This window comes from Protopterus annectens, chromosome 1.part0 (genome assembly GCF_019279795.1).
Source record: "Protopterus annectens isolate FY-2018-M chromosome 1.part0, PAN1.0, whole genome shotgun sequence".
NCBI lineage: Eukaryota > Metazoa > Chordata > Ceratodontiformes > Protopteridae > Protopterus > Protopterus annectens.
The window spans coordinates 1,917,915,008-1,917,939,276 of NC_056725.1; the positions used below are offsets into that span (position 1 = coordinate 1,917,915,008).

General features: G+C 39.9%; 1 protein-coding gene across 1 annotated transcript in view; it reads left to right on the plus strand.

The window, feature by feature from the left end:
• The window catches only part of MYO6 (myosin VI), a 692,995-nt gene that overhangs the window by 416,173 nt on the left and 252,553 nt on the right, over window positions 1-24,269 (plus strand). Inside the window, exons 15-17 of the mRNA XM_044077058.1 lie at window positions 12,123-12,216; window positions 18,653-18,783; window positions 18,936-19,013. Coding sequence (XP_043932993.1) covers window positions 12,123-12,216; window positions 18,653-18,783; window positions 18,936-19,013 — 303 coding nt within the window. The remainder of the gene's footprint in view (window positions 1-12,122; window positions 12,217-18,652; window positions 18,784-18,935; window positions 19,014-24,269) is intronic.

The following is a 24,269-nucleotide window of genomic DNA, read 5'->3' on the forward strand; positions in this document are numbered from 1 at the left end:
CTTTGGACCTAAAGTAAAGGAAACATTGACCAGGTGTGAGCAAGAGGGAAAGACTCTGTCTGCCGTAGGAGTCCGTTTTTTCACCCCTACTCGGCCTTATCTCAAGGGCCAAAGGGGAGGGAAGATGTGGTTCCGAAAAGACCAAGGAGCCTTTCAGGACACACGTGGTGAAACCCCCTCTAGGGGCAGAGGAGGGGGTAATAATGGAAGATGCCACCCTCGCGGCAGAGGGGATCCGCAACAGCAGGGTGACAGAGATCATTTCTCTGGTCAGCCCTACCAGCGCTCCTAAGCGGAGGCCCAACTGTACTGCTCTGGAGGCAGTCAGGGGTTGCTTATCTTTGTACCCAGAAGCTTGGCTGGACATAACAAAAGACAGATGGGTACAAAGTATCATTTCCAGGGGGTACTTCATACCGTTCTCCTCTCCTCCCACCTCCATCAGGAGAATCCCGGATGTTCCACCCAGTCACAGGGAACAAGCAACTATAGAGGTCCACAAGTTGCTAGAGAAAAGAGTCATCCAGCCAGTCCCAGCAGACCAAACAGGATTCAGAATTTACTCAAGATTCTTTTTGGTTCGAAAGAAGACAGGGGACTGGAGAGCCATTTTGGACCTCAGCAGACTCAACCAATTTGTCACGAAAGAGAAGTTCCGGATGGTCACGCTTCAGTCCATATTTCCCTTTTTAGGGAAAGAGGATGTGCTCAATCGATCACAAGGATGTGTACTACCACATAAAGATGGCCAGGCCATCCAGGGATCATCTGCGTTCTGGCTGGGAGCCAATCACTATCAATTCCGTGCCCTGCCCTTTGGTCTCACTACAGCCCCCAGAGTGTTCACCAAATGTATGGCAGTGGTCATGGCTCACTTGAGGCGTCTAGGATTCCAGGTGTTTCCGTACCTAGACGATTGGCTCCTTACATCCACCACCAGGCATCAACTGATTCGGGCAAGAGAATCCACTCTGATACTCTGTAACCACTTAGGCATTACTGTCAACGTAGGAAAGTCTGCCTTGTCGCCATCGCAGCATATCGTCTTTATCGGGGCTGAGTTAGACACTTCAACCACCACTCTGTGTCTACTTTTCGAGAGGGTTTCACTTCTTCACCAACATGTCAGCTCACTGGTGTCAAAAGACAGAGCTCCAGCAGCAGAGGTCTTAAAAGTACTGGGTCTCATGGCAGAAGCAATCTTAGCCATACCATTAGCAAGGATGCATATGCAGATTCTTCAGTGGCTACTGTTCACTCAGTTGTCTTATCACGAACTTCCAGTGAAGCATATGATTGTGATAACAAATTCTTGCAAGAGAGACCTTCAGTGGTGGTTGACGTTGATTCATGTCACGATAGGGCGTCCATTTGTACTACCCCCGCCGATAGCCACTGTGACCACGGACACTTCCCTGATAGGGTGGGGGGGGGGCATTTTCAGGGAAAGACTGCACAAGGCACATGGACGGATCAAGAATCACATCTGCATATCAATGTTCTAGAGATGAGAGCAGTACTTCTGGCGTTGCAGTACTTTTAGGACTCTCTTCCTCTAGGGACAATTGCAATTCAGACAGGCAACATGTCAGTGGTTTGGTATTTGAACAAACAGGGTGGGACCAAGTCTTACCCTCTTTGCCGAGAAGCAGTCAGAGTTTGGCAGTGGGCTGTTTCATCCCAGCGCTTTCTGTTGGCAACGCACATCCCGGGAAGATCCAACGTGATAGCAGACAAACTGAGCAGGGCAATTTTGTTGCCACATGAGTGGTCCCTTAATCAGGACATTGCTGACAGGATTTTCCGCAAATGGGGCCAGCCTTGCTGCGACCTTTTTGCCAGTCACGTCAACACCAAATGCAGAAACTACTTTGCCCTGATTCCCCCTCTGGGACAGCCCCTGAGAGACACACTCGTACACGATTGGCCCCGGGTCTCCTATATGCATTTCCTCCAATACCGCTAATACCAAGATTTTTACAGAAAGCAAAGTCACTGGGAAGGACCATCATTCTTATAGCCCCCCCATTGGCCTCGGCAGATTTGGTTCCCATTTCTTTATCATCATCTCTTGGAGGATCCATGGATTCTGGACCCAGTTCCGGAACTTCTGACACATCCGTCAGGGGATCTCCACCCTTCATTGCAGTCCCTGAAGCTGACAGCTTGGCTGCTCCAGTTCCCCACATAGCCAGGCTTCACAACCTTTCTTATGACATGAGGCAAATCCTTTTATCTTCTCACAAACCTTCTACCAGGAGATTATATCGTAGTAAGTGGAAGAGATTTTCCATTTGGGCTTCCCAACAGAACATTGATCCTTTTTATTCTCCCTTGACATCTATATTGGAATTCTTAACAGTTATCTTTAACGAAGGAGCAGCAGCGGCTAGAATTCTGGTCCAGTTAGCTGCCATATCTAATTTCCATCTTGGAGTAGACGGGCTAAATGTTATGGTCCACAAGTTGTCCAAGGCTTTTCTTAAAGGCACCTTTCACATGAGGCCTCCAGTAAAAACTCCTTATTCCCCCTGGAATCTGAATTTCATGCTATCTCACATAATTCTTCCCCTGTTTGAACCTGCATCATCTTGTGATCTCAAATATTTCTTGTGGAAAACCATTTTTCTAGTGGCCATTACTTCCGCCCGCAGAGTGTCAGAGCTTCAAGCCTTGTCTATCACACCTCCTTATATGATTTTTTATGCTGATAGAGCATCTCTCAGGACAAATCCTTCCTTTGTACCTAAAGTTTGTTCTGAGTCTAATATCAGTCAAGTAATTGAATTGCCAGTCCTCTTCCCCAACCACTCCAGCAAACTAGAGTATATGCTGCACAAACTAGATGTTCATAGACAGCTCAGATATTATTTGGATAGGACAAAAGATTTTAGAAAATCAGACCAACTATTTGTTTCCTTTTCTGAAGCCAGGAAGGGTAGACTAGTGGCTAAAACATCCCTTTCTAAGTGGCTGTCTGATTGTATCACCTGTGTTTATTCAGCAGCTAATATGCCCTTACTACACAGAATTAAAGCTCATTCAACCAGAGCAGTTTCTACATCCTTTGCATTTCAAGCCAAATTGCCCATTGACAACATCTGTGATGCAGCTACTTGGTCTAAGCCTCATACCTTTATCACTCATTACAAGGTGGATAAGGCCTTTGGTTCTACGGTCCTGAAGAATATACTCTCGTGAGCCACCCAAGATTGAGGGTGCTAGGGACGCTACCCATCAGTGAAGAATGAACAGCGAGATTGAGCAACTTCACATTAAGAAGTTATGTACTTACCATAACGTTCCATGTGAGTTGTTCCATCTCACCTTCATTCTCATGTCCCTCCCTCCATCCCCCACCTGGCTGACAGTTGACCTAGACGTTGGTCTCATCCTGGTAATTCAATTCCTTCTTTTTTCCCTCTCTTAGGAGAGTAGTCCTTTTACAAGGATATGGTACATGCAGCAAACAAGATCTGAGGTAATTCCAGCAGTGCATTATGGGATAAGGGGCTGGATCTCGAGCAACTGGAAAACCTCGAGCTTGCTAACGGCCGTGTCGGAGCCGAGGGATCGGCTCCGAACCCATCAGTGAAGAATGAAGGCGAGATGGAACAACTCACATGGAACGTTATGGTGAATACATAACTTCTTATTATGCCATGTTGTTCAGGCTGTAACATAAGTAAACTAATCCCACTGTGGGGAAGTTCACTCATTCACTGACATTAGGCTCAAGTCACAGGGGAATCATGAACTGCTGTGACAAGCTATTTTATTCCTGCAAATGCATTTAAATACAGGTACAGCTGTGGCTACAATGCTGTTACAGTTTCTAAGGGATAATTTTTAAGGAGACTACACTGAAAACTATAGCGATTGTACTCAATGTTGATATTTAGTATGGTCAAAATGTCTTGCAGCTTATTCAGGGGTAGTATTTAAATAACAGTGATTCTACTTAACTGGGTGATGAGTAATGCCCGCATCTAGTGTATTTTCAGTGCACGGACAGAAATGGCAGATTCTGTATTCGCACTGTTTCAGTCAAGTAACTGCTGGATTAATGCAGAAAGGCACCAGTAGCTCCATGTGCCAATAGCAGAACACGTAAAGCCATAATGACGGATGGATAGAATTTTGACATGTAGCCGTTTATGGTATAGTTATGCAACAGTGCAGTAGCTGATACATGATTTTTCTGCCACTCAGCTCAATGAGGCAAGCTTAATGTAAGTATTTTACAGCATACCTCCCAAGTATCTCTGATTTTGCCTCATATTTTGCTCTGTGCCCAATAAAGATTTTGACATTGTGGTAAATCATTAAGGATTACAGTCAGTAATACAAGACATTAGAGTTTCATACTTTTTATTGTTCTGAAAATTTATATTGACTAAAAAAAACAAACTGTTGTTCAAATAAGGTTTTAAGTGAATTACAGTAATACTTAAATTTTGTTGTGGATTTTGGGCCTCTGTTCCCTCATTAATAATAACTTTGTCCGTGACTCTAGTGCAGTGCATAGAGGGCTGAAAGGGTCTTGTTTATTTACTTGTGCACCTTGCTTAACCAACTTTAAAGAACAAGAAAGGGGTTGTCAGGCAATAATACTTCATTAGGTATTTTAGCATGGAAGATCAGCTGTATTGTACAAGTTATTGTTTATGATGAACAGGCATTGTTGTTTTAGTTATACACTGCATTAAATCAGTATTTCAAGCTAAAGATATGCTGTTATGATAGAATGGATAGTCTTTATACTTGATTACTACCTAAGCTTGGTTCAACAGGATATATATTGCTGATAAAACAGAAATAGCATTATTATCTTTTTTTTGTACACATGCAGATTTCTGCATAAGAACTACATACAGTATATTTAAACTTTTCATTGTGGCTTGTCTTTTAGAGAATATTTTAACCTTTGAGAGTACTTATATTTATTTGGTGACACTGTGGCCGGTCCTGAAAGCCTTGCCGTTTGGTCAAAATTGGTATTAGTATTAATTTTACTCAGTATAATTGGGTACCTTTGTAAGAGCCTTAGGGTAGCTGACTTTGGAATGTCTGGTGGCAGTAACTACCTTTTAGTCTGGGAAAAGTGTAGCAGAGTGAATAAATCTGTGCTAGCCTTTCTCAGCTGTGTGTGTGTGTGTGTGTGTGTGTGTGTGTGTGTGTGTGTGTGTGTGTGTGTGTGTGTGTGTGTGTGTGTGAGTGTGTGTGTATCAAATCTCAAAGAGAGTCTGTGTGTGTCAACTACTTGGAGCAGGGACACAGAACACTGGTTTCACAGAGAGGGTGTTGGAGGATTTGGCTTGGACACTCGGCTGAGGACTCAACTCTACAACTGTGCCAGTGGGGAGTCTTATTGGGGCCTGGAGAGAGAGAGGGAGATAGAGTGAAGCCCAGACCCAAGACTGAGTGTGTTCACTGTGTGCTCTTAAGGGAAATTGTGCTTGATGCACCAATGTCAGTGGTGAGGATTAAGGCTCCTTGATTTCTGGCCCAGAGGAGGGATGTCACACCAAGAAATCCTGAAACACTGATAGAGAGGATACTTAGAATGGGTTGGTGTCAAGCAGCAGCAGAAAACAGAGCCTTAAGTGATCTGGCATAGTTCCATTCCATTACTGTAAAAAATGATGGAATAAGACAACCAAAAGGAATTAGAACTTATCTCATTTGCAGAGATGTTCATAAAGCTGGTTGAGGATACTCAGAAACACTATAATGAACTGAAAGCTATGCCTAAGGTATTAAATGAAATAAGAACGAATGGAACAGCGACATAGTTAAATGCCCTGAAATTCTGTAAGTACAGCAGCCAGAGGAATTGTTCAGGCTACACAATATAGAGAAGATTCAAATGTTTAAACAAAGTTATCACACACTGGGGGCAACCAAAGGATTGCTTCTATTGTGGGAATAAAAAACATTTGGTTCAAGAATGCACAAAAATAAGATGTGGGCAATATGAGGAGCAAGGGCTTATTCCTAGAAACTGTAGATCTTTTTGTAGGACATGTAGGGAATCTGGTCAGTTTTGGCTTGAATGTCTACTGGTGGAAATAGAAGGGGTGTATGAAAAAGAAGCTGAGGGGGAGGAAAGACAATGGGACAGATTCCAAAAGAGTTGCTCTCAGTGTAAGTGCTTACTTTGCTTTAAGGCCACCTGTCTATAAACAGGTTTACACTGGGGGCCCAATTCCAAAAGACCTGCTTTCAGAGTAAATGACTTAAATCACTTACACCGAGAGCAATTATTTTGGAATCAGGACAAATATGCAGGTAACAGTATTCAGGAAGAAAGTGAAATGGCTGATGTAAATGAAGAAAGTGAAAGAAAGGAAGAAGAGAAAGGGAGAGGTGTAATATAAGAAGAGATTAAGATATAAACAGAAAATAAGTATGATGGTTTGGCAAGTGAAGAAGAAGAAGGTGGTGGCTGAGAAGCAGAAAGAAGGGGGAGGAGAGAGGAAAAATCAAGAATAAGAGGGAAAAGAAGCAAAAAGGGAGAAAGAGATGGTTTTGGTGAATGTAAATATAAAAAAATGAAGTAATAAGTTTAATGGTTGATGAATGGTGCAAAAAGAAAATATGGATGTATTATATTTGCTGACTACAAAACGTTTTTAAAAAAAGGAAAAAAAAAACTAAGCTGTATGGGTCAAATATATTATTATATGGACAGCAGGACATGAAACATGTTCTAGGTCAAATATGTTAATATGAAAAGATGGAGTAAAGATATTTGTTGTAACAACTGTGATGCCAGGAAGGGTGATGATATTTGACTTGAGAAAAAATAGTTATGTGAGCGTGATAGCAATATATGCCTATACAAACATGTTAGAACGAAAACAATGTTTGAAAATTTAAAAATGTATATGATCACAAACATGGCAATAGTAATAACTTAGGACTTAAGTTGTAAGGTAAGAAAAGAAAAATATGATAAAAGAAATAATAGATTGATGAAACTTGAAAATAGGAAAAAATAGGTGGATGTACCAAAGGGGACTTTTTTAAAACAGAGGTAAATTACACCATGTCATGAGATGACACAAAATAAGTAACAGAGGGGGCAGGAGGAGTCGATTTTCCGATCATAAAACAATATGGGCTGTGTTGGGTAAGAATGAAGAAATAATAAAAAAAGGAAAATAAATAAAATGATTAACAGGGGCTGTAAGTAAAAGAAAGAAATGAAAATGGAAGGAAGTATACTATGGTAAGAACACTTGATAATGTGAACAGTCTCTGAAAGTTTGAAAAATGGTGGGAGGTGTTTAAAGAGAAATATATCAACACGTTTTGGAAGCAGAAGGGTAAAGAAGGAAGTAAAATAGAACAGGAATACATGCTGGAAAAATTTGTGAAAGGAATAGAAAAAGGAAGTGATAGAGTAAGAGGAACAGATATAAATTGTATGAGAAAATACAGAAAATATTAAGACACTGTAGAATAGACAATTATTTAAAGGGAAAGAAGGAAGAATGTTTACCCTCTTTAGGAAAGGAGTTAAAAGAAGGGAAAATAAGATGGATGGAATGGAAGATGAGAATGTGGAAGTAAAATGTAAACTAGAAGAAGTTTTGGGGATAGTAGAAAATAGAAACAATGTATATGAAGGAAGAAGTTTATAGGGGAAGGTGGAAAGTAAATACATTTTTCGATAGAGCAAAATGTAAATTATAAGAAAGAAATTTAAGGGAAAGAATTGTAAGAGATTTAAGAAGGAAAAGAAGAATCAGCTTCAGACTCGGGTGGGCTAAGTTACAGATGTAAGAGGATGACTGTAAAGGAAAAATAAGTATTTGTGGAAATAATCAATGTTTGGAGTAAGGAATAGACAACAAAATGATTTGTGCTATGCTGATTAAGTTTATATGGAAGAAAGATGGCAGAAATATTAAAAGCTGGAGACCAGTGAATCTTTATGAAAATGATGCAAAACAGGATGGGCATTGTTTTGGAAGAAGTGATTATAACTAATAAAAGACATAATAGATTATCTTTCACAGAAGAATAAGGATGCAAGGTTAGGTGCATGTGATGAAGCAAAAGCATTTGATTTACTAACTCATGAGGCAGTATGGGATAGTTTAGGGTTTACAGGATTGAGAAAAAAAATTGAAGTATTAAAGTGTTATTATACATCTTAGGTGAAGGTTATCATAAATGTTTGGTTAGGAAAGAAATTAAAAATGTAAAAAGGGGTTGAAAACAGGGGTTTTCAATGAGTATGTATTTATTTGTACTAGTAATGAATGTAGTAATACAAATATGTATTGGTGAAATGAGAGAAGTAGGATGAGAAAGGGAAACACATTGCAGTAATATCTGTGTGCATTTCATATGTAGATAATCTTATTTTTCCATCAAAAATATAGTATGGATAAGGGAAACTTTGGCAAGTATGGAAAGTGGGTTAAGTAAAGCTGCATTAAAATTAAGTATGTCAAAAGTAAAGCACTTGGTGTAATGAAGAGGACAAATTGGATGAGTTTTACTGTGAAAGAGATAAACACATTATGGGTCAGGTTTGGCAAAAGAAGAAAATAACAGAGCAATGGAGAAAAATTCTAGATGAAATAAGGAAGTTAGTTGGTGGAAGACTTTCTGTTTATCCTTTAGATAGAATGTGTACGTGTTAAATATATATATTGGGGAAGCTGGGATAGTTGAGGAATGTATATATGTTTCCTGGAAAAATGGAAAAATAATTGCTAAAGATGTTTTTTTTTTCAGTTTTATTTCTAGATCAAGACTCAATCCAGTTAGATAGGAAATTGTGTATAATAAGAAGTAGAAGAGGGCTTGAATTTAAAACAATCCAGTTGTATATTTGGCATGTGTACACCTTTTGGGGGTATTAAAAATGGTGTAGATGGAAACTACTTTGATAAGGAAAATGTATGTGAAATGTGGAGAGATGGGAAGAAAAAACATAAAAGGAGGAGATAATGAAAAAAATAATGTGATGATGAGATGTAATTATGGAAAAATTAGATTGATTAAGTTGCAAAAGATAGAAAAGAATGATATAACATGATAATGGATAAATATTATTTCATCTGTCCATGGAAGAATTCTAAGGATGGAGTTAAAAAGGCAGTAAATATAGAAGGGAAAGATTTGAAGATTTTTATGAGGCTAGAGATTTTTGAGGAAATTATTGTTGGTTAAGTTGCCTGTAAAAGTAGTGTGAAGTATAAAACAATGGTGGAGAGAAAATGCAAACATCTTAATGATGAAGAAACAACAAATCATTATTTTTGATTGCAAAAAGAAGGAAGATTTTTTTGAAAAAAAATAACTGAATATAAGTGAGAAGGTTTTCAAAGTATAAAATGGCTATAGTATTATATGTGAAATATGAAAAAGAAATTAATGTGGCATTGACAGATGGGCTAGGTTATTGATGGTAAGAGTATGGATGTTGTAGAAAAGTAGATGTGATGAATTGCTGTTATAGTAAAAATAGGAATGATGAATATGAGTTGGCTGAAATAAAAAGGTTATGGAGAAAAGGATGAAGGATAGAAAGAAAGATGTTAAAGTCTGTTAAACTGAAGATGTAGTATACTGAAAGTATTCTATATATTGTAATTGTAAATATTGTTGAAATCTAAATAAAATAGAAGTGGTGTGATGTGTTAATATGTGTGTGTGTGTGTGTGTGTGTGTGTGTGTGTGTGTGTGTGTGTGTGTGTGTGTGTGTGTGTGTGTATATATATAAATAAATACATATGATCTTTCTTCATTTACATTCCCTTTTCTTCATATTCATACTCCTCTCCCTATTTCTGCTTAAAGTAGTTGCATTAGATATGGTATGAAAACTACTCTCCTCGTTGTAACTGATTGCATCTCAACTTTTGATAACCTTAGCCCAAAACCTTTTTTAAGTTTGCGACCCCTTTCCTTGCCTACCTCATAGGGATCCTGTGTCCATACCTCTTAGTCTCTGGGGCAAGAATTCTGGAATAAGGCCAAAGTGATGGAGGACCCAAAATCAAGGATAGAGTTTAAATATTGCTTGTTTCAACTTGGATAGTGTATAGAATAGCATATTTTGCATGAGCATGTATTTTCTAAAGGATATGAAGTCTGAAACTCAAATGTCTGGTATTATTTAGTTGTCTCAATCCTCAACGATTTGCTATAAAACCACAAATTGCACAAGGAACAGACAAAAATGTGAGGCAAAGATCTGGACATTCTGTGAAATTCTGGAAGTTGAGAGGCTTTCCTGTACCTCAGTCTGCCGCTCAGACTTATTTCCAGCACATTCACTGCAACAGGCAGTGTCACATTTTCCACACTGAGTAACATGGACAGTTAGTATATGAGCACACCTTTCTCCATCTGTCAAAGGTATTAGATCTGGTGAAGCATCTTTGACTGTTGACTTAGATGGGTCTATATTATGTGATTGAAGAGTCTCTTCTTTGAACACATAGTAATCGACACATATACAGCAAATGCTGTAAACTGCAAATGGCCACATCCGGAAATGTTTTCCCCGGGGGAAAAATTCAGTTGGCCGTTATTGGGAATTGCCCTTTTCTTCAATGTAGTGTGATCTCAGAGTTTGTATATTTAGTTAGGGGGTGGGGGGAGGGGTGAAGCCTCCCCAGTTGATTAGTATTTTAAAATTTTTTATTTTATTTTACGGCAATGTGAATTATTTCCAGAGGAAAAAATTTGCGGATGTGGTCGTTCGCGGTTTACAGCGTTTACTGTATATGTGTCGATTATTATGTGTTTGAAGAAGAGACTCTTTGATCACATAATATAGACCGACTATGTTATGATAACCATAGAAAAGTTAGAATCAATAAATTCATTAGAATAATAACTTAGTTTTGCTGGAGAAGCCATTCTCCCACTGAGCAATTCACATAATGAGTCAGATGTGCTGGGGAAACCCACAAGCAGTAAATGTATCTGCCATGCAGGGATGCAGTTCTCCATAAACAATTCCTGAACTTGGTGTGCTATATGCGCCATATTGTGCACTCTGATAGTAAGCCGGTGCTTTAAGTGGAATGTGTGCTGCTTGCGTGTGTGTGTGTGTGTGTGTGTGTGTGTGTGTGTGTGTGTGTGTGTGTGTCTGTGTGTGTGTGTGTGTCTGTGTGTGTGTGTGTGTGTGTGTGTGTGCGTTTGTGTGTTTGTGCGTGTGCGTGTGCGTGTGTGTGTGTGTGTGAGTGTGAGTGTGTGTGTGTGCGCGTGTGCGTGGACTCACATGCACTAGAACCTGATCTTGTAGTCTGTTTGTTATCTTGACCGCGGCATTGTTAAGGGGTTTGTATTAGGCCTCAGTCCTGTAATGGCACAGGATGTTGACTGTTGCACTTAAGTAAGGGATCATACATGCCCATATGGTTAGTACATCATCTGTAGGAGTTGGGGTTTACTCTGGTTTTGATTCTTATGTAGTACAGACCACTTTTTCTTTCTTTCTTGTTTTATTTACTCTCCCTGTCCTTGACACTCAAACTCTTCACTGATCCATATATCTATTTGTTCCTCCTTAGTTGGCCAAAAACTGCTTTGCCAGATGTGAAATGAATTGGGCTAGATTATTCTTCTATGGATTGTTCAAATTTTTTGTTACATCCTCCCCTTTTGGCCCACCCCCTCTCCTGATGTGCAGTGATGTCGTGTGGCTCTTTGTCCGAAGACCATCTGCTGACACTGTACTCTCACTTTTTTGGGAGGGCTGAAGGTTACAGCCTTAAGCATGAGTTGCTGTTTCCCTCATAAGCCCCTTTATCTCCTTGGGATAGGTGAACTGACTGAATCACTTCCCCAACCCCCACTGACTCCTCAGGGACCAGGTCCACTAATCAAATTCACGTCAGCTGTGCCACAATCAGAGCTTCCATCCCTCTCTACCATGAAGTAACTCCAGGCCACTTTCCTGAGATGAAAAACTTGAGTATCTTGTGTCATCCTGTATTGCTGTCACTTATGATTCTATAACAGTAACAAGACTTTTATTCATATTAAAGCGTGGTTGTTTTGCCTTTTTAATTTATAACATGCTGTTAAAAATTGCTACAGTTCTCTCCAGATTCATCTTTTCATGAAATGTGCTTTCTTCATAATAGGGCTCAAGCTTTATTCGCTGTGTCAAACCCAACTTGAAGATGACAAGTCACCAGTTTGAAGGAGCACAGATTCTATCTCAGCTTCAGTGCTCAGGTGTGGTTTGCCTTTTGGCTTGCTTTTGAAATGTTGAATTCACTTGCATCTTTTGAGAGTCATAAGTCATAACTGCACTGATGTCATAGATACTTAGTCATAATTTTTTTTGTTATTGGAAGACTTAATGAAATGCTAAGAAATTACTGTACTGCCATTCACAGATGTGTTTGATAAGTACCTGTTAAAGAATCAGCATTCCCCAAGTAAAGTTGTTACACCACATTTTGTTTCTCCTAAACAGTGCATCTTGCTATAATGTTCACTACTGTTCATGTCTGCATGCAATGCCTGAAACCCTCTTAAGCTATTTCTCCAACTGTCTGGTAAATGGGCATCCATATATAGTAGGGTCTCTGAGTGCAGCCATTGTAAAAGGCCTGGTAATATGGGAGTTGCTTATGTTTCTTCTGTGTATCCTGGAGTTGGGAGTACTCCATTAGGAACTGCTGAGTACATCGTTAGAACAGTCAAGCTTCCCACATATGAGCATTGTTTCTCTCAAAATCCAACATCTCACCTCCTGTCTAAATGTGCTATCATTTAACAATGCTAGCACAACCTTCTTTGATTATGGTATCATTAGCTTGCATCCATGGTGCATTATGTTTGGAACCCAAGGATAGTGAACATTTCTGTTTATTAATTTTTTTTTATTTTTTATTTATTTAACATTTGTTGACCGGGAATGTCCGACTAGGTTCCACAGATCCTGTTTTCAGCGGAGGCCCGGGGAGAAATGCTCCAAATGCATGTCTTTGGAATGTGGGAGGAAACCGGAGTACCCGGAGGAAACCCACGCGAACACAGGAGAACATGCAAACTCCACACAGAAGGCACCCCAGCCGAGAATCGAACCGGAGAACCTCTTGCTGTGAGGCGACAACGTTAACCGCTGCACCACTGTGCCGCCTTGTGCAAAAAAAAAAAAAAAAAAAAAAAAAAATTAGCTTGCATCCATGGTGCATTATGTTTGGAACCCAAGGATAGTGAACATTTCTGTTTATTAAGATAGGAGGGATGCTAAGAATCACTCAGTCCTCAGATGTTGCCAGGTTTATCAGAGACTTCACTACATTTTGTGGTAATTGTGTACTCTGTTCTATAGTTTAAGAATATTTTGTGTTTAGAAGTGAACCAGAAAGGAAACACTGATGACAGAATGTGTAATTAAGTATCCAAAGAAAGAAAAAGGTGGCAAGTACAATGTGGAGCTCAATATTTGTAAAATATCTGAAGTTTGGCAACAAAACACTAACAGTCATAAGTTGGTCTGCTTGCATCAACCCTCTCTAGTATCATGGTAGCAACTTAAAGACTGGACACCACAATGTGACAGCCTTCATGCAGAGTAACCATATGGGTAATTCTTAAAGCTACACCATACCATAGAGTATATTGTTCCCTTAACCTAAAGGTATTCACATGATATATAAGATAATATTTATATATATCTATATATGCTCATCTAGTTCTTTCTGCAAACATTATATGATAAACATTAAAATTATTCTCACATTTTTAGAAAAAAAATAACACTTATTATAGTTAAAATTTAATGTTTCAAATATTTGCATTTATCAAGTGGCAACTGTATCACTCAGTCTTTATCATGTTAACCAGTTATAAAAGTCATTCCATTCATATGGCTCCTTGATGGTTCTTCTATATTTGAACACTTTTGAAATTCATACAGTATTATTTATTTGACATTTGTTAACTGGGTTAGTTTGACTGGGCAGCAGCCATTTTTCAGCAGAGGCCCGAGGAGAAAAGCTCCAAGTAGTACATGTAACAATAGTAATCAATTGTAGAATATACATAAACATGTTAGAGTAAGCAAGCATACAGTACAGTCAGCGAAAAAAAAAAGTTAGACATGTACAGTGAAAACATATTAGAGCTCAAATAGTTACATACAGTGCAAAGAAAGATCAACTAAAAAGAGGGTTAACACACATACAAAAATATTTTATATATATATATATATATATATATATATATATATATATATATATATATTTATACACACACTGTGTACAGAAGGTAATCCTAAGACAACTGTTCACTGTCCCAGTCTACAGGGCTGTAGGATGCAAGAAGAAAACTGATATTATTAGATTTGTGAAAGAGAGAAAGCAGAGATGGTTGCAGCAGAGGTATTGGAGGAGAATAAGAGGAGGGAAGATGGGGTTATGTTGGGTGATTGCATAAGCATGACCACAATTTACGAAGGGTATCCTTTAGAACTATTTTAAGAGTAAGGGTTTGGGATCAATCTAACAGTGAGTGATAGCTTATTCCAGGAGTTTGCTACTGAGTAACTGTAAAGGAGTTTGGCAATGTTTTTATTGGGCACATATAGCTGCAGAAGATGCTGTTGAGAGCTACAGAGGGCAGAGCTGGAAGAGAAGGGGTGTATGAGGGAAGTGATAGAGGGGCAGAAGGATGTCTCATATAAGACAGAATGAGTCATAAGAAGTTGAGGTAGTAGTATTTGATGATGAAATTCTAGCCACTGCAGGTTTTTCAAGGCAGTGGTGAGAGCGGTAGGAGTGGTTGGAGGCAAAACTAGCATTTTTATTAAAGGTGAGTTCTAATTTACACAGAAGGTTGGATTGGAGGTGAGTAAGGATAGGGGCTGCATAGAGTAGAGTGGGGAGTAGGAGGGTTTGTGCAAGGGAGAGCCTAGCAGCATTCATGACGTACTTTTTATGTCTGTAGAGCATGCCTAACTTTTGATGAGTCTTTTTAATACACTGCTGAGTATGGAGATTGAACTTTAACTGGTCATCGATAATGACTCCTAGGAGTTTTGTGTGAGTTTCAACAGAGATGATAGTGTTGCAGAAGAGACAGTGAAGGAAGCATTATGTTGTTGCAGAGATTTAGGGAGGAATTGAAGTTTATTTTCTTAGGGTTTAGAAGAAGTTGGTTGGAAATTAGCCATTTTTCAATTGAGTGCAGAAACTCTTGGATGAGGGTGTGAAGATGGTGGATATTGTCAGAGCAGGAGATGATAGTGGAATCATCAGCATATTGTATAACAGAGGAGAGTGGAGAGGAAGAGTGGAGATAATTAATAACGATATTAAATAATAAGGGTCCGGGGATGGAGCCTTCTGGTACCCCTGTTTGTACCTGTAAGAATGTAGAAAAGGTAGATTGCCATTTAACTGCTTGGAATCTATTGGTGAGATAACTGAAGAACCAAGAAAGAGCAGAGTTGGAGACATTAAAGGTAGCTCATTTGGGTAGAAGTAGTCTGTGGGAAACAGTGTTGAAGGCTTTGGATAGGTCGAGAAACAGGCAGGAGATTAACTTACTATTGTCACAAAAGTTACCGATAAAATTCATGAAACAGGTTAGAGCAATAGCTGTACTGTGTTTTGGGTGAAAACCATGCTGTGTGGGTGTAAAGAGGTTTTCTAGCAGAATGTGATTGAGGAGCTGTTTGTGGATGCATTTTCCCAGAATTTTTGACAGGGGAGATAGAATAGCAATTGGCCTGAAATTTGAGGGATCAGTTAAGATACCACCTTTGTGAAGGAGTATGATGTAAAACTTCTTCCAGATGTCCAAGGTACAATGCTTTCCTTGATGGATCTATTTATTAATGTGGAGATGGGGTAGGCGATAGAATTGGTAGCAGTTTTTAGGAATTAAGGAGGAATGTTGTCAGCTGATGGAGAACAAGGTTTAAGTTTGCTAAGAAGTGATTTGATATATGTTGTATGGCTGGGTTTAAAAGAGAAAGAGGTTGTTTGAGTAGATGGAGAGGAGGGGGGGTAGGTAATAGTGTCGCTTTTGGTTAGATTATGGATAGAGTCTATAAAGAAGGAATTTAGAAGGGTAGCAGTATCAGTAAGAGAGTTGTTAGGCCAGGGGTTGAGTGGAGAAGGGTCTCCAGGGTGTAGTAGTTTGTTAATGGATTGCCAGAATTTTTGGGGGTTGGGGATTGCTTAGTGGTTTCTGAAAAAAATGTGCTTTTCAAGGGTGACTGTTTTTGGTTAGATTACTGAGCTCTCTGTAAGTTTGAAGATTAGTGGAAGAATTGGATTTTTTCCATCATTTCCATGCACAATCCCTCTTGTTCATAAGTGTTCAAGTGACTTTTGTTAACGGGAGACCAAAATGACTTTTGATTCTTATTTTTCTAATGGGGGGCCAGGAAGTTGTGTGTGTCTAGAAAGATATTGTTAAAAGTTATGACTGCATCCTCCAGGGGGAGGTTATAAAGGAGGGACCAATTAGTTGAGGAGAGCAAGTGGTTGAAGATATCTGGGTTAAAATTGGAGAGTATACGGCAGTCAGTATATGAGGACATAGTTGTTTCAGCATTCAGTTGTGTTAATGTGGTTCAGAAACATCCAGTGATACTGAACAGTGACTGGCACAATTTCATAATTAGAGCTATTGTGTATCTCTGGAAAAGTCTGTTTAACCAGTGTATGATATATTTCTTGATAAGAGCTATCATCTACTGGTATATAAATTGCAACTTTTACATTTTGATTTTAAAACTGCCCTGTCCATTACACATCTTTGTGTATGACTTAGCCTCAGTCAGTCTTGAGTTTCCACAGTGAAGGACCACAGTGCATTCAATTGATTGACCACAGCGTGTCCTGTTCCTCCAAATGCTTGTTGAATGCATGGATTTTAAATTCTAACAGACTGTTTAGGCTTCAGGGCAGACACTGTTATAGTTGTTTTGACATACTATGCTTGCTTGTTCTGTGTTCTTTGCTAGCTTGAATTCACATTTGTTATTTTGCCTGTGTTGAAGTAATAATGATAAAATAGTGAACTTTGTTTTTGCTTTCCTTCTTGTCAACAGCTAAGGTAGTAAAACCCCATGCGATTGTAATGAAGTGTTTCCATACTCTACTAGACGTAGGTGGCAATTCTCACTTGAGCTGGAAGCACATTAATTCATTATACTTTAACAGTTTGCATGACTTTTTTAATTTATGCATTAGACTCTGGGTAGATTTGGTGAAGAAACTCTTAGTCTTGTGAAAATAAGCACAATTCTTGGCTGACAGACTTCAGACCATTGATGGATATTAGGATGTCATGATGTGAAAATTGCTTGCAGCAGTGTAATGACCGTATTGAAATGTATCGTAATTTGATTACTTATGGATGCTATGAATAATAGCCAGCACAAATGAGGTACTGACTGTCCTGATCCATAGCATCTCTGGTATTTCATGAGGTATGACTGTGTCTTTACTATTACTTTTATGGAATGTATTGCAGATTATAAGCCCTATATGATGAGAAGTTCCAAGCAAAAACATTGTTGTGTGTTTCATAAATTCTTTGTTTGTAACCAAACCATACCAGCCTGGGGGAAATCCAGCATTACCCACACTCAGACTTGGGTTATTGCTATATTAGCCTGTTCTAAGCTGTATGGTGGCTCAGCACAGTGGTCCTACACGCATCAAACTATTATCATAGCAACAGGTTGTGTCTCTGATGTTATGCTGTGAGGCACTTTCATCTGGATGGCTGGGTCAGCTTTTATATTTTATTTGTACACAAAGAACATAAATGAAATTGTTTCACCACTGTGCAGGGCAGGTAATTAACTAATGACAGTTAGTTGCAGTGTATTTTGTACACTAAATCTTCACCATGCACCAGTATGCTGGTTAAAGGCACTGACTCACAGGGCTGTCTTCTCCAAGGTGCAGCATTGCCTGTTTGTGTATTTGGATCATGGATCTGCGTAATGGTATTTCAAAGCATAAAGCTTAGTGTGCTTGATGATGCAAATGTTCTCACTGCAATTCACTGTGTTAAGTTTACCTGCAATTATTTATTGAGGCCAAGTGTAAGATTTTTTGAAATTGCTACATAGCCTGACAATCAGCAATCAATTTATTTTTAAACAGCATATTGGGGAGATTCATAGATATATGCTCACAGTTTATTTTATATTGTAGCTTGGCTGCACATGTTTGCAGATAGCATTTTGTAAGTTTGTGAAGGTAAACTGCATAGACCTGTGCTAACAATATTTAGTAGATTGACTCTGCTAACAATATTTAGTGGTTTATGGTATCCATTATAGAGAGCTAGTCAAATGTAAACACTTAATCTGTTGCTTTCTTTCAAAAAATAAAGTAAAAACGTAAATAGATATAGTTTTTTGTATATTTACTGCAAGGGGAATAATATTAGCAGTAAAAGTTGGATGGCTATTAGTAAAAATCTGGTCCTTTCTTGTCATCATTAAACAAAAAGGTGTAAAGTTGGTATGTTAAGCCTTTAAATGTGTCAGGCAGTGTGACATTGTTTGCAGTGTTGTCATTGTATCATATCTTTTCTTTTTTTTGGTAGCATGCAGTAAATGCTGAACACGATTAGTTAATTTTTGTTTCTTTTTGTGCCAGATGTGATTCTTTTCAATTTTTTTTTGCAGGTATGGTGTCTGTGCTGGATCTGATGCAAGGTGGCTTCCCTTCCCGAGCACCATTCCATGAACTATATAACATGTATAAGAAGTACATGCCTTCTAAATTAACTCGCCTAGACCCGCGGCTGTTTTGCAAGGTATAGATGCTCATGGCTCTTACTTCAAATAATGGAGAAGCTGCGTCTTCTTTTTTCAAAGCTCACTGAACTAGTCAAGCAGAGCAAGTACTGCTTTTTAGTTTTTGATTGAAATGTAAATTGTGGCTGGTTAACATTTCTGTTCATTACAGGCACTGTTCAAAGCCTTGGGCTTGGATGAAAATGATTTCAAGTTTGGCTTAACTAAAGTCTTCTTCAGACCTGGAAAAGTAAGAAACTTCATTTTTCTTTTTGCATTTATTTTGTGTCTTTTGATTGTTGGCAGTGTATTTGTATATTTAAAAATATGTAAGAATGTAAAATTCAGCTTCAAGTTTGTTGAATTTGTATGTTATTTCCACTGTACAGCAACATTGCTGCTAAAGGAGTAAAGGAGATTTTTTTTTTTAATTTGGCCTTAAGAATAAAGAATTCTACTTCTGTCCATGCTAGTCTTCCTTCCTTCCTGCAGACATCAGTGAAAGCCAACTATATCATTTTTTGCATTATTATATCACGCAACATCAAGTCATACAAGCCGGAATAGTCGACTCCTGTGTAACCATCTTAACTAAGTCATCACACAGACCCATTGCAGCAAAGCTACGTTTTTGTAATGGTTAACTGCAGTGAGAGAGGATCGTATTTACATATGCATGTATAAGGTTATTTTGTTTGAAACTGTTTGTCATAACTGGCACCTGCATTCTATGTAACTTATGTACAGGAGTGACATTCAAGGGAAACTGTAAAGTTGTGTGGACCACTCTCTTTATTTATATTCATTTAGGCTGGTAGTTATTTTGCTAGTTAGTTAGTAGTGGTATTCAAGTTAGCTTTATATGGTTGATGCAGGTTAAAACACTACACCAGTAGTTCATTCCAGAGCATAGAGAAGATGAATATGGCTACACATGCACTGCATAGGAAGGCAGTATGCTGGCAGAAATGGTGTGTACATAAAAGGCACATTCTTATGGTACTGTTTTGCAGCATATAGTAAATATAACTTGTTATCCTTAACACAGACAGCTGCTGCAGGCATAGAACTGCATAGTCTTAACAGCAAGGGGATTTGCTTTCGGAACAGAACTTGGAATCATTTAGCATTGACTTAATACATTGTAGGATAAGAAGCAAACATTGTCACATGTAGGAAACCTCCAGTTCTTTGAGGGGTTGTTATGCCAAATGTCTTTTATTAAGTTTGCCAAATTTGAGGCCTAGAAAGTTTACCTGGTAAACATGAATAACATGTCTAGAACTGAGAAAGCAAACACATTCAATGCTGTGACAGTGGGAATGCCTTATCATGCAGCACCTACTTGCTATTATACCACTCCTTTGTGGTTAAGTTCATCACAGGTAGCAATCCACATCCTTCATTCTTCAGTACGTGTATTTCTTTGTCCATTGTGACCTGTATATAGTACCCACTGTACCATCCTTGACCTGTCTTCCACAGATTCTGACAACCATGGACAGACAATTTCCTGTGCTTTCTTCTACTTGTCTGGTTGATATGGGCATCCAGAGACGGTGTAACAACTGCCTCATGTACACAAACAACCCTCTTCTTCTTCTACCACTTAGGAACACAATATCTGAGAAATACAATTGCATTAAGAACCTAGAATCCCCACATGCCAGTACATCTGACACTGAGAAGGTTGTTTGCACAAACACCACACCTCTAACATATTCCACACCTGTACAGTACATTCATACATATGTGGAGGTTCTCAACAAAAACATATCTAAACAAAAGAGACCTCTGAGGCAAACGCACACACACACACATCACAACCCACTGCACCAAGCACCACACATGCCTGCGTCTCACAGCCTCTAAGACCCAGCCACAAACCCAACATGCTAGTCATAGGAGACTCTATTGTGAGACACACAGATGTGCCCCTCACCAGGCTAGACAAGGGGAAAGTTACGGTAAGTTGCTTGTTAGGTGTTAGAATCCGCCATATCACTGTCGCACTCGAGTGTCTCAACAACAGGTACTGTTATAACTCTGTCATAGTCCATGTTGGTGTGAATGACTTGAGGCATACCTCTCTGGACTGTATGAAGAGAGACATGATTGAGCTTGCTGAATATGTGTCCCAGGCATGTGTGTCCCTAGCCTTAAGCAGCATCCTACTGTCACCCAGAATGATGCTTCACTACAAACAGAAAATATTGACTTTAACAATTGGCTTAGTTTCTGGTGTCATTCCAAGGGGATCCAGTACCTGACAACTTGGGAGGACATGATTGACAGACCATGATGTTTTGCCAGAGATGGCCTTCATCTGTCTCCCCTGGGCTTCAGGCTTCTGGCAAAGGCTCTTGCCTCCCGCATAGTGCCTTTTTTGGCAAAGTCATGAGGACAAAATTACCAATATGAAAAATTCTTCTAAACAAAATGTAAAGGTCATGCTGCTAAATGCTAGGAGTCTTAACATGAAACTGCACTTGTTGCAAGCATTCCTCTCCATGGAAGATGCTGACATTTGTGCAGTCACTGAAACCTGGTTTAAAGCTGCGGACAGCACCCCAGCCTTACCAGGTTACTTGTCCTACCATACTTTCAGACCCCAAATGGAGGACTACAAAGCCAGAGGATGTGGAGTTTCAATATTTATCAAAGACATACACACCTCCTGGCTGGTCAAACAGTATGACACACAGGAGACACTCCAGAAGCAGTTAACTGTTGACAAAATACCTATTCAAATCATAGCTAGCTATAGACCCCCAACCATGACTCAGGAGTTCCACTCCACCTATCTGGACTTACTTGAATCCATCAAGATTCAACCCTATACCCAGATCCTGGGTGACTTTAACTACCCAACCATAGAGTGGAAGACATGTTCTAGTTCAAACATGAATTCCCAGAGATTCCTCAACTTCGTCAGTGCCAATGCATTGTATCAGCTGGTCAACACCCCCACAAGAGGTGAAAATATCCTGGACCTGGTATTAATCAACATGAGTAGCCACTGTAGCACCCCTACAGTGTCATCTTCCTTGGTAAGATCCGACCATAAAGTAATCACTTTTGAAGTCACAATCTCCCCTGACCTCCACCTTGCCAGGGTTAAACAAAAAAATTTTCCAAAGCTGACTACAACCTCCTGAGAGCAAGTATAAGCAGCGTCACAGCCACCATCCCTTCAGTTGGAACAAGCACTAATGATCAAGCCTGCACCAAAAAAACTATGCACTCAGCAATACCTGACAGGACCACATCGTCTTCTGCAAGGAAGAGTAAACCTGTCTGCTGGACAGCAGCAATAAACAGACTCTGACAAAAGGAAGAAATTGCTGTCCAGGACCAAGAAGGATCATGTGCCTAGTTGGAATCAATCTGTCCTTTATCTGAACAATTAAATAAGGTTCATAGGTTCATAGGTTCATAGGTTAGTACTAGGCCAACTGCCCTTGCGAGCCATTTTAAGCCTAGCCAATTATCCCCTGCGAGACTCAAACCCTGTACCTTCTGTTTGTAAGGCAAACATCTTAACCATTAGGCCACCCCCCAACCAAGTCACTGGTGAAATCCTCTAAGGTGAACTTTAGAGTCCAAATTGGCCATATCCACTAAGGAAAATTACAAGCCATTCTTCACATATGTCTGCAATCTCAAAAGTAACTCCCAAATCTACTCTGAATTGGTGGTCAAGAATACCACCTACACAAATGCCATAGATATAGCCAAGCTGCTGGCAAACAAGTTCAGTGAAATCTTCACCCCCCTGTCCCCCCATCAGTAAACCAGGACATCCCCAGCACCTGCCCCCCTCCCCTCATCACCAGGGAGCAGGTCATTAATGTCCTCTCAAAGGCAAAAAATACAGTCTCCATGGGACCCGACAGCATCCCTGGCTGTTTCCTATATGAACTCATGCAAGAGCTCTCAGCACCACTAGGCACCCTATTCAACCAAAGCCTGTGCACCAGCTTCATCCCAGTAGAATGAAGGACAGCCACTGTCATCCCTCTACACAAAGGTGGAGTGTCCACTGACCCTGGCATTTATAGGCCCATCAGCATAACTAGCCTCATCTGCAAGGCCATTGAACGCATTATAGTGGAGCTTATAAACAAGGACATTGGCAACCTCCAAATACTTGATCCCACTCAGTTTGGTTTTGTCAAAGGGAGATCATGTCTGTTAAACTTGGTCACCTTCTTCAAAACAGTCACCAAAGCCATGGATGAGGGGAAAACAGTGCATACTGCCTACCTTGACGTAGCCAAAGCCTTTGACACTATTCCACACGGGCATAACAGATAAACTATCCCAGCTAGGCATCAATCCATATGTTACCAGGTGGGTAGCTAACTGGCTCACTGATAGAACCCACTCATTCAAAATAGGGGAAGCCACCTCTAGTAGTAGCCCCATAACAGGCGACATACTCCAAGGATCAGTCTTGGGACCTCTACTGTTTGGGATATTCTTTTCTGAGGTGCAAACCAAAACCAGTGGTCTGTGGCTGACCAAGTTTGCAGATGACTGCAAGCTGGACATGGTCATAATTTCCCCTAGTGATGTGAACATCCTTCAAGAGAGCCTTACCCAAACTAATGACTGGTGCCAGAAGCATGGCCTCAAACTGAATGCCAAGAAATGCATCATTATCCCCTTTGGGGAAAATGACATCTCCACTAATTATCACATTAATAACAGCGTACCACGCATGCAATCAGTCGTGAGGGACTTGGGCACCCAGAGTTTGATAGCAACCTAACTTTTGACCACTGCATTGTCTCCATTGTATGGAAGGCTTTCTGCATGGCCCACCTCATAAGTAAGGGTATTTCATCCAGGAACAAGTAGATCATAACATCCCTGTACTCCTCCCTTATCAGACCTCTTATCGAGCACAATGCCTGCTTCAGCTTGTACCTTGCCAAGCACATGCAGCAGTTGGAGATACCACAGAGGTTCCTGACCAGTAAAATCCAGGGTCTCAAACACCTATCCTGTACGGATAGGCCAAAAGCCCTGTCCCTTTACTCAGTCTCGTACAGACTGCTCAGGGGTGACCTGTGTTTGGCATACAAGGCCATGTCAGACTCAGCCTTGATGGAGTTGCTGTATATCCGTAAGTCAAACTCCACTCATGCAACCTGCACGCAAGGCCTCAACCTGGTCTGTAACATTAATAGAACATGTTGGGGGGATAGATTTGTATCCCCATCTGAGGAATGGACTCCCTCTCCATGTCAAGTACAGTATCTCACTACCCTCTTTAAGAGCAACCTGGACGACTGGATGAGAAACAGAAAATATACCCGTGGGATCCCACCCGTGAACCCTCTGGACCGGAAAACAGGTGCTGACTTTGTAGGAACATGGGTGAAATTCTTGGCTAGGCATATAAGGGCCTCTGGGCCAATAGCCTAGTGTCGTTCTGTGAACCTATGAATGAATCTATGTATGTATAACCTTTTTTCTGTAAACTGTTTCTCAAGAAACA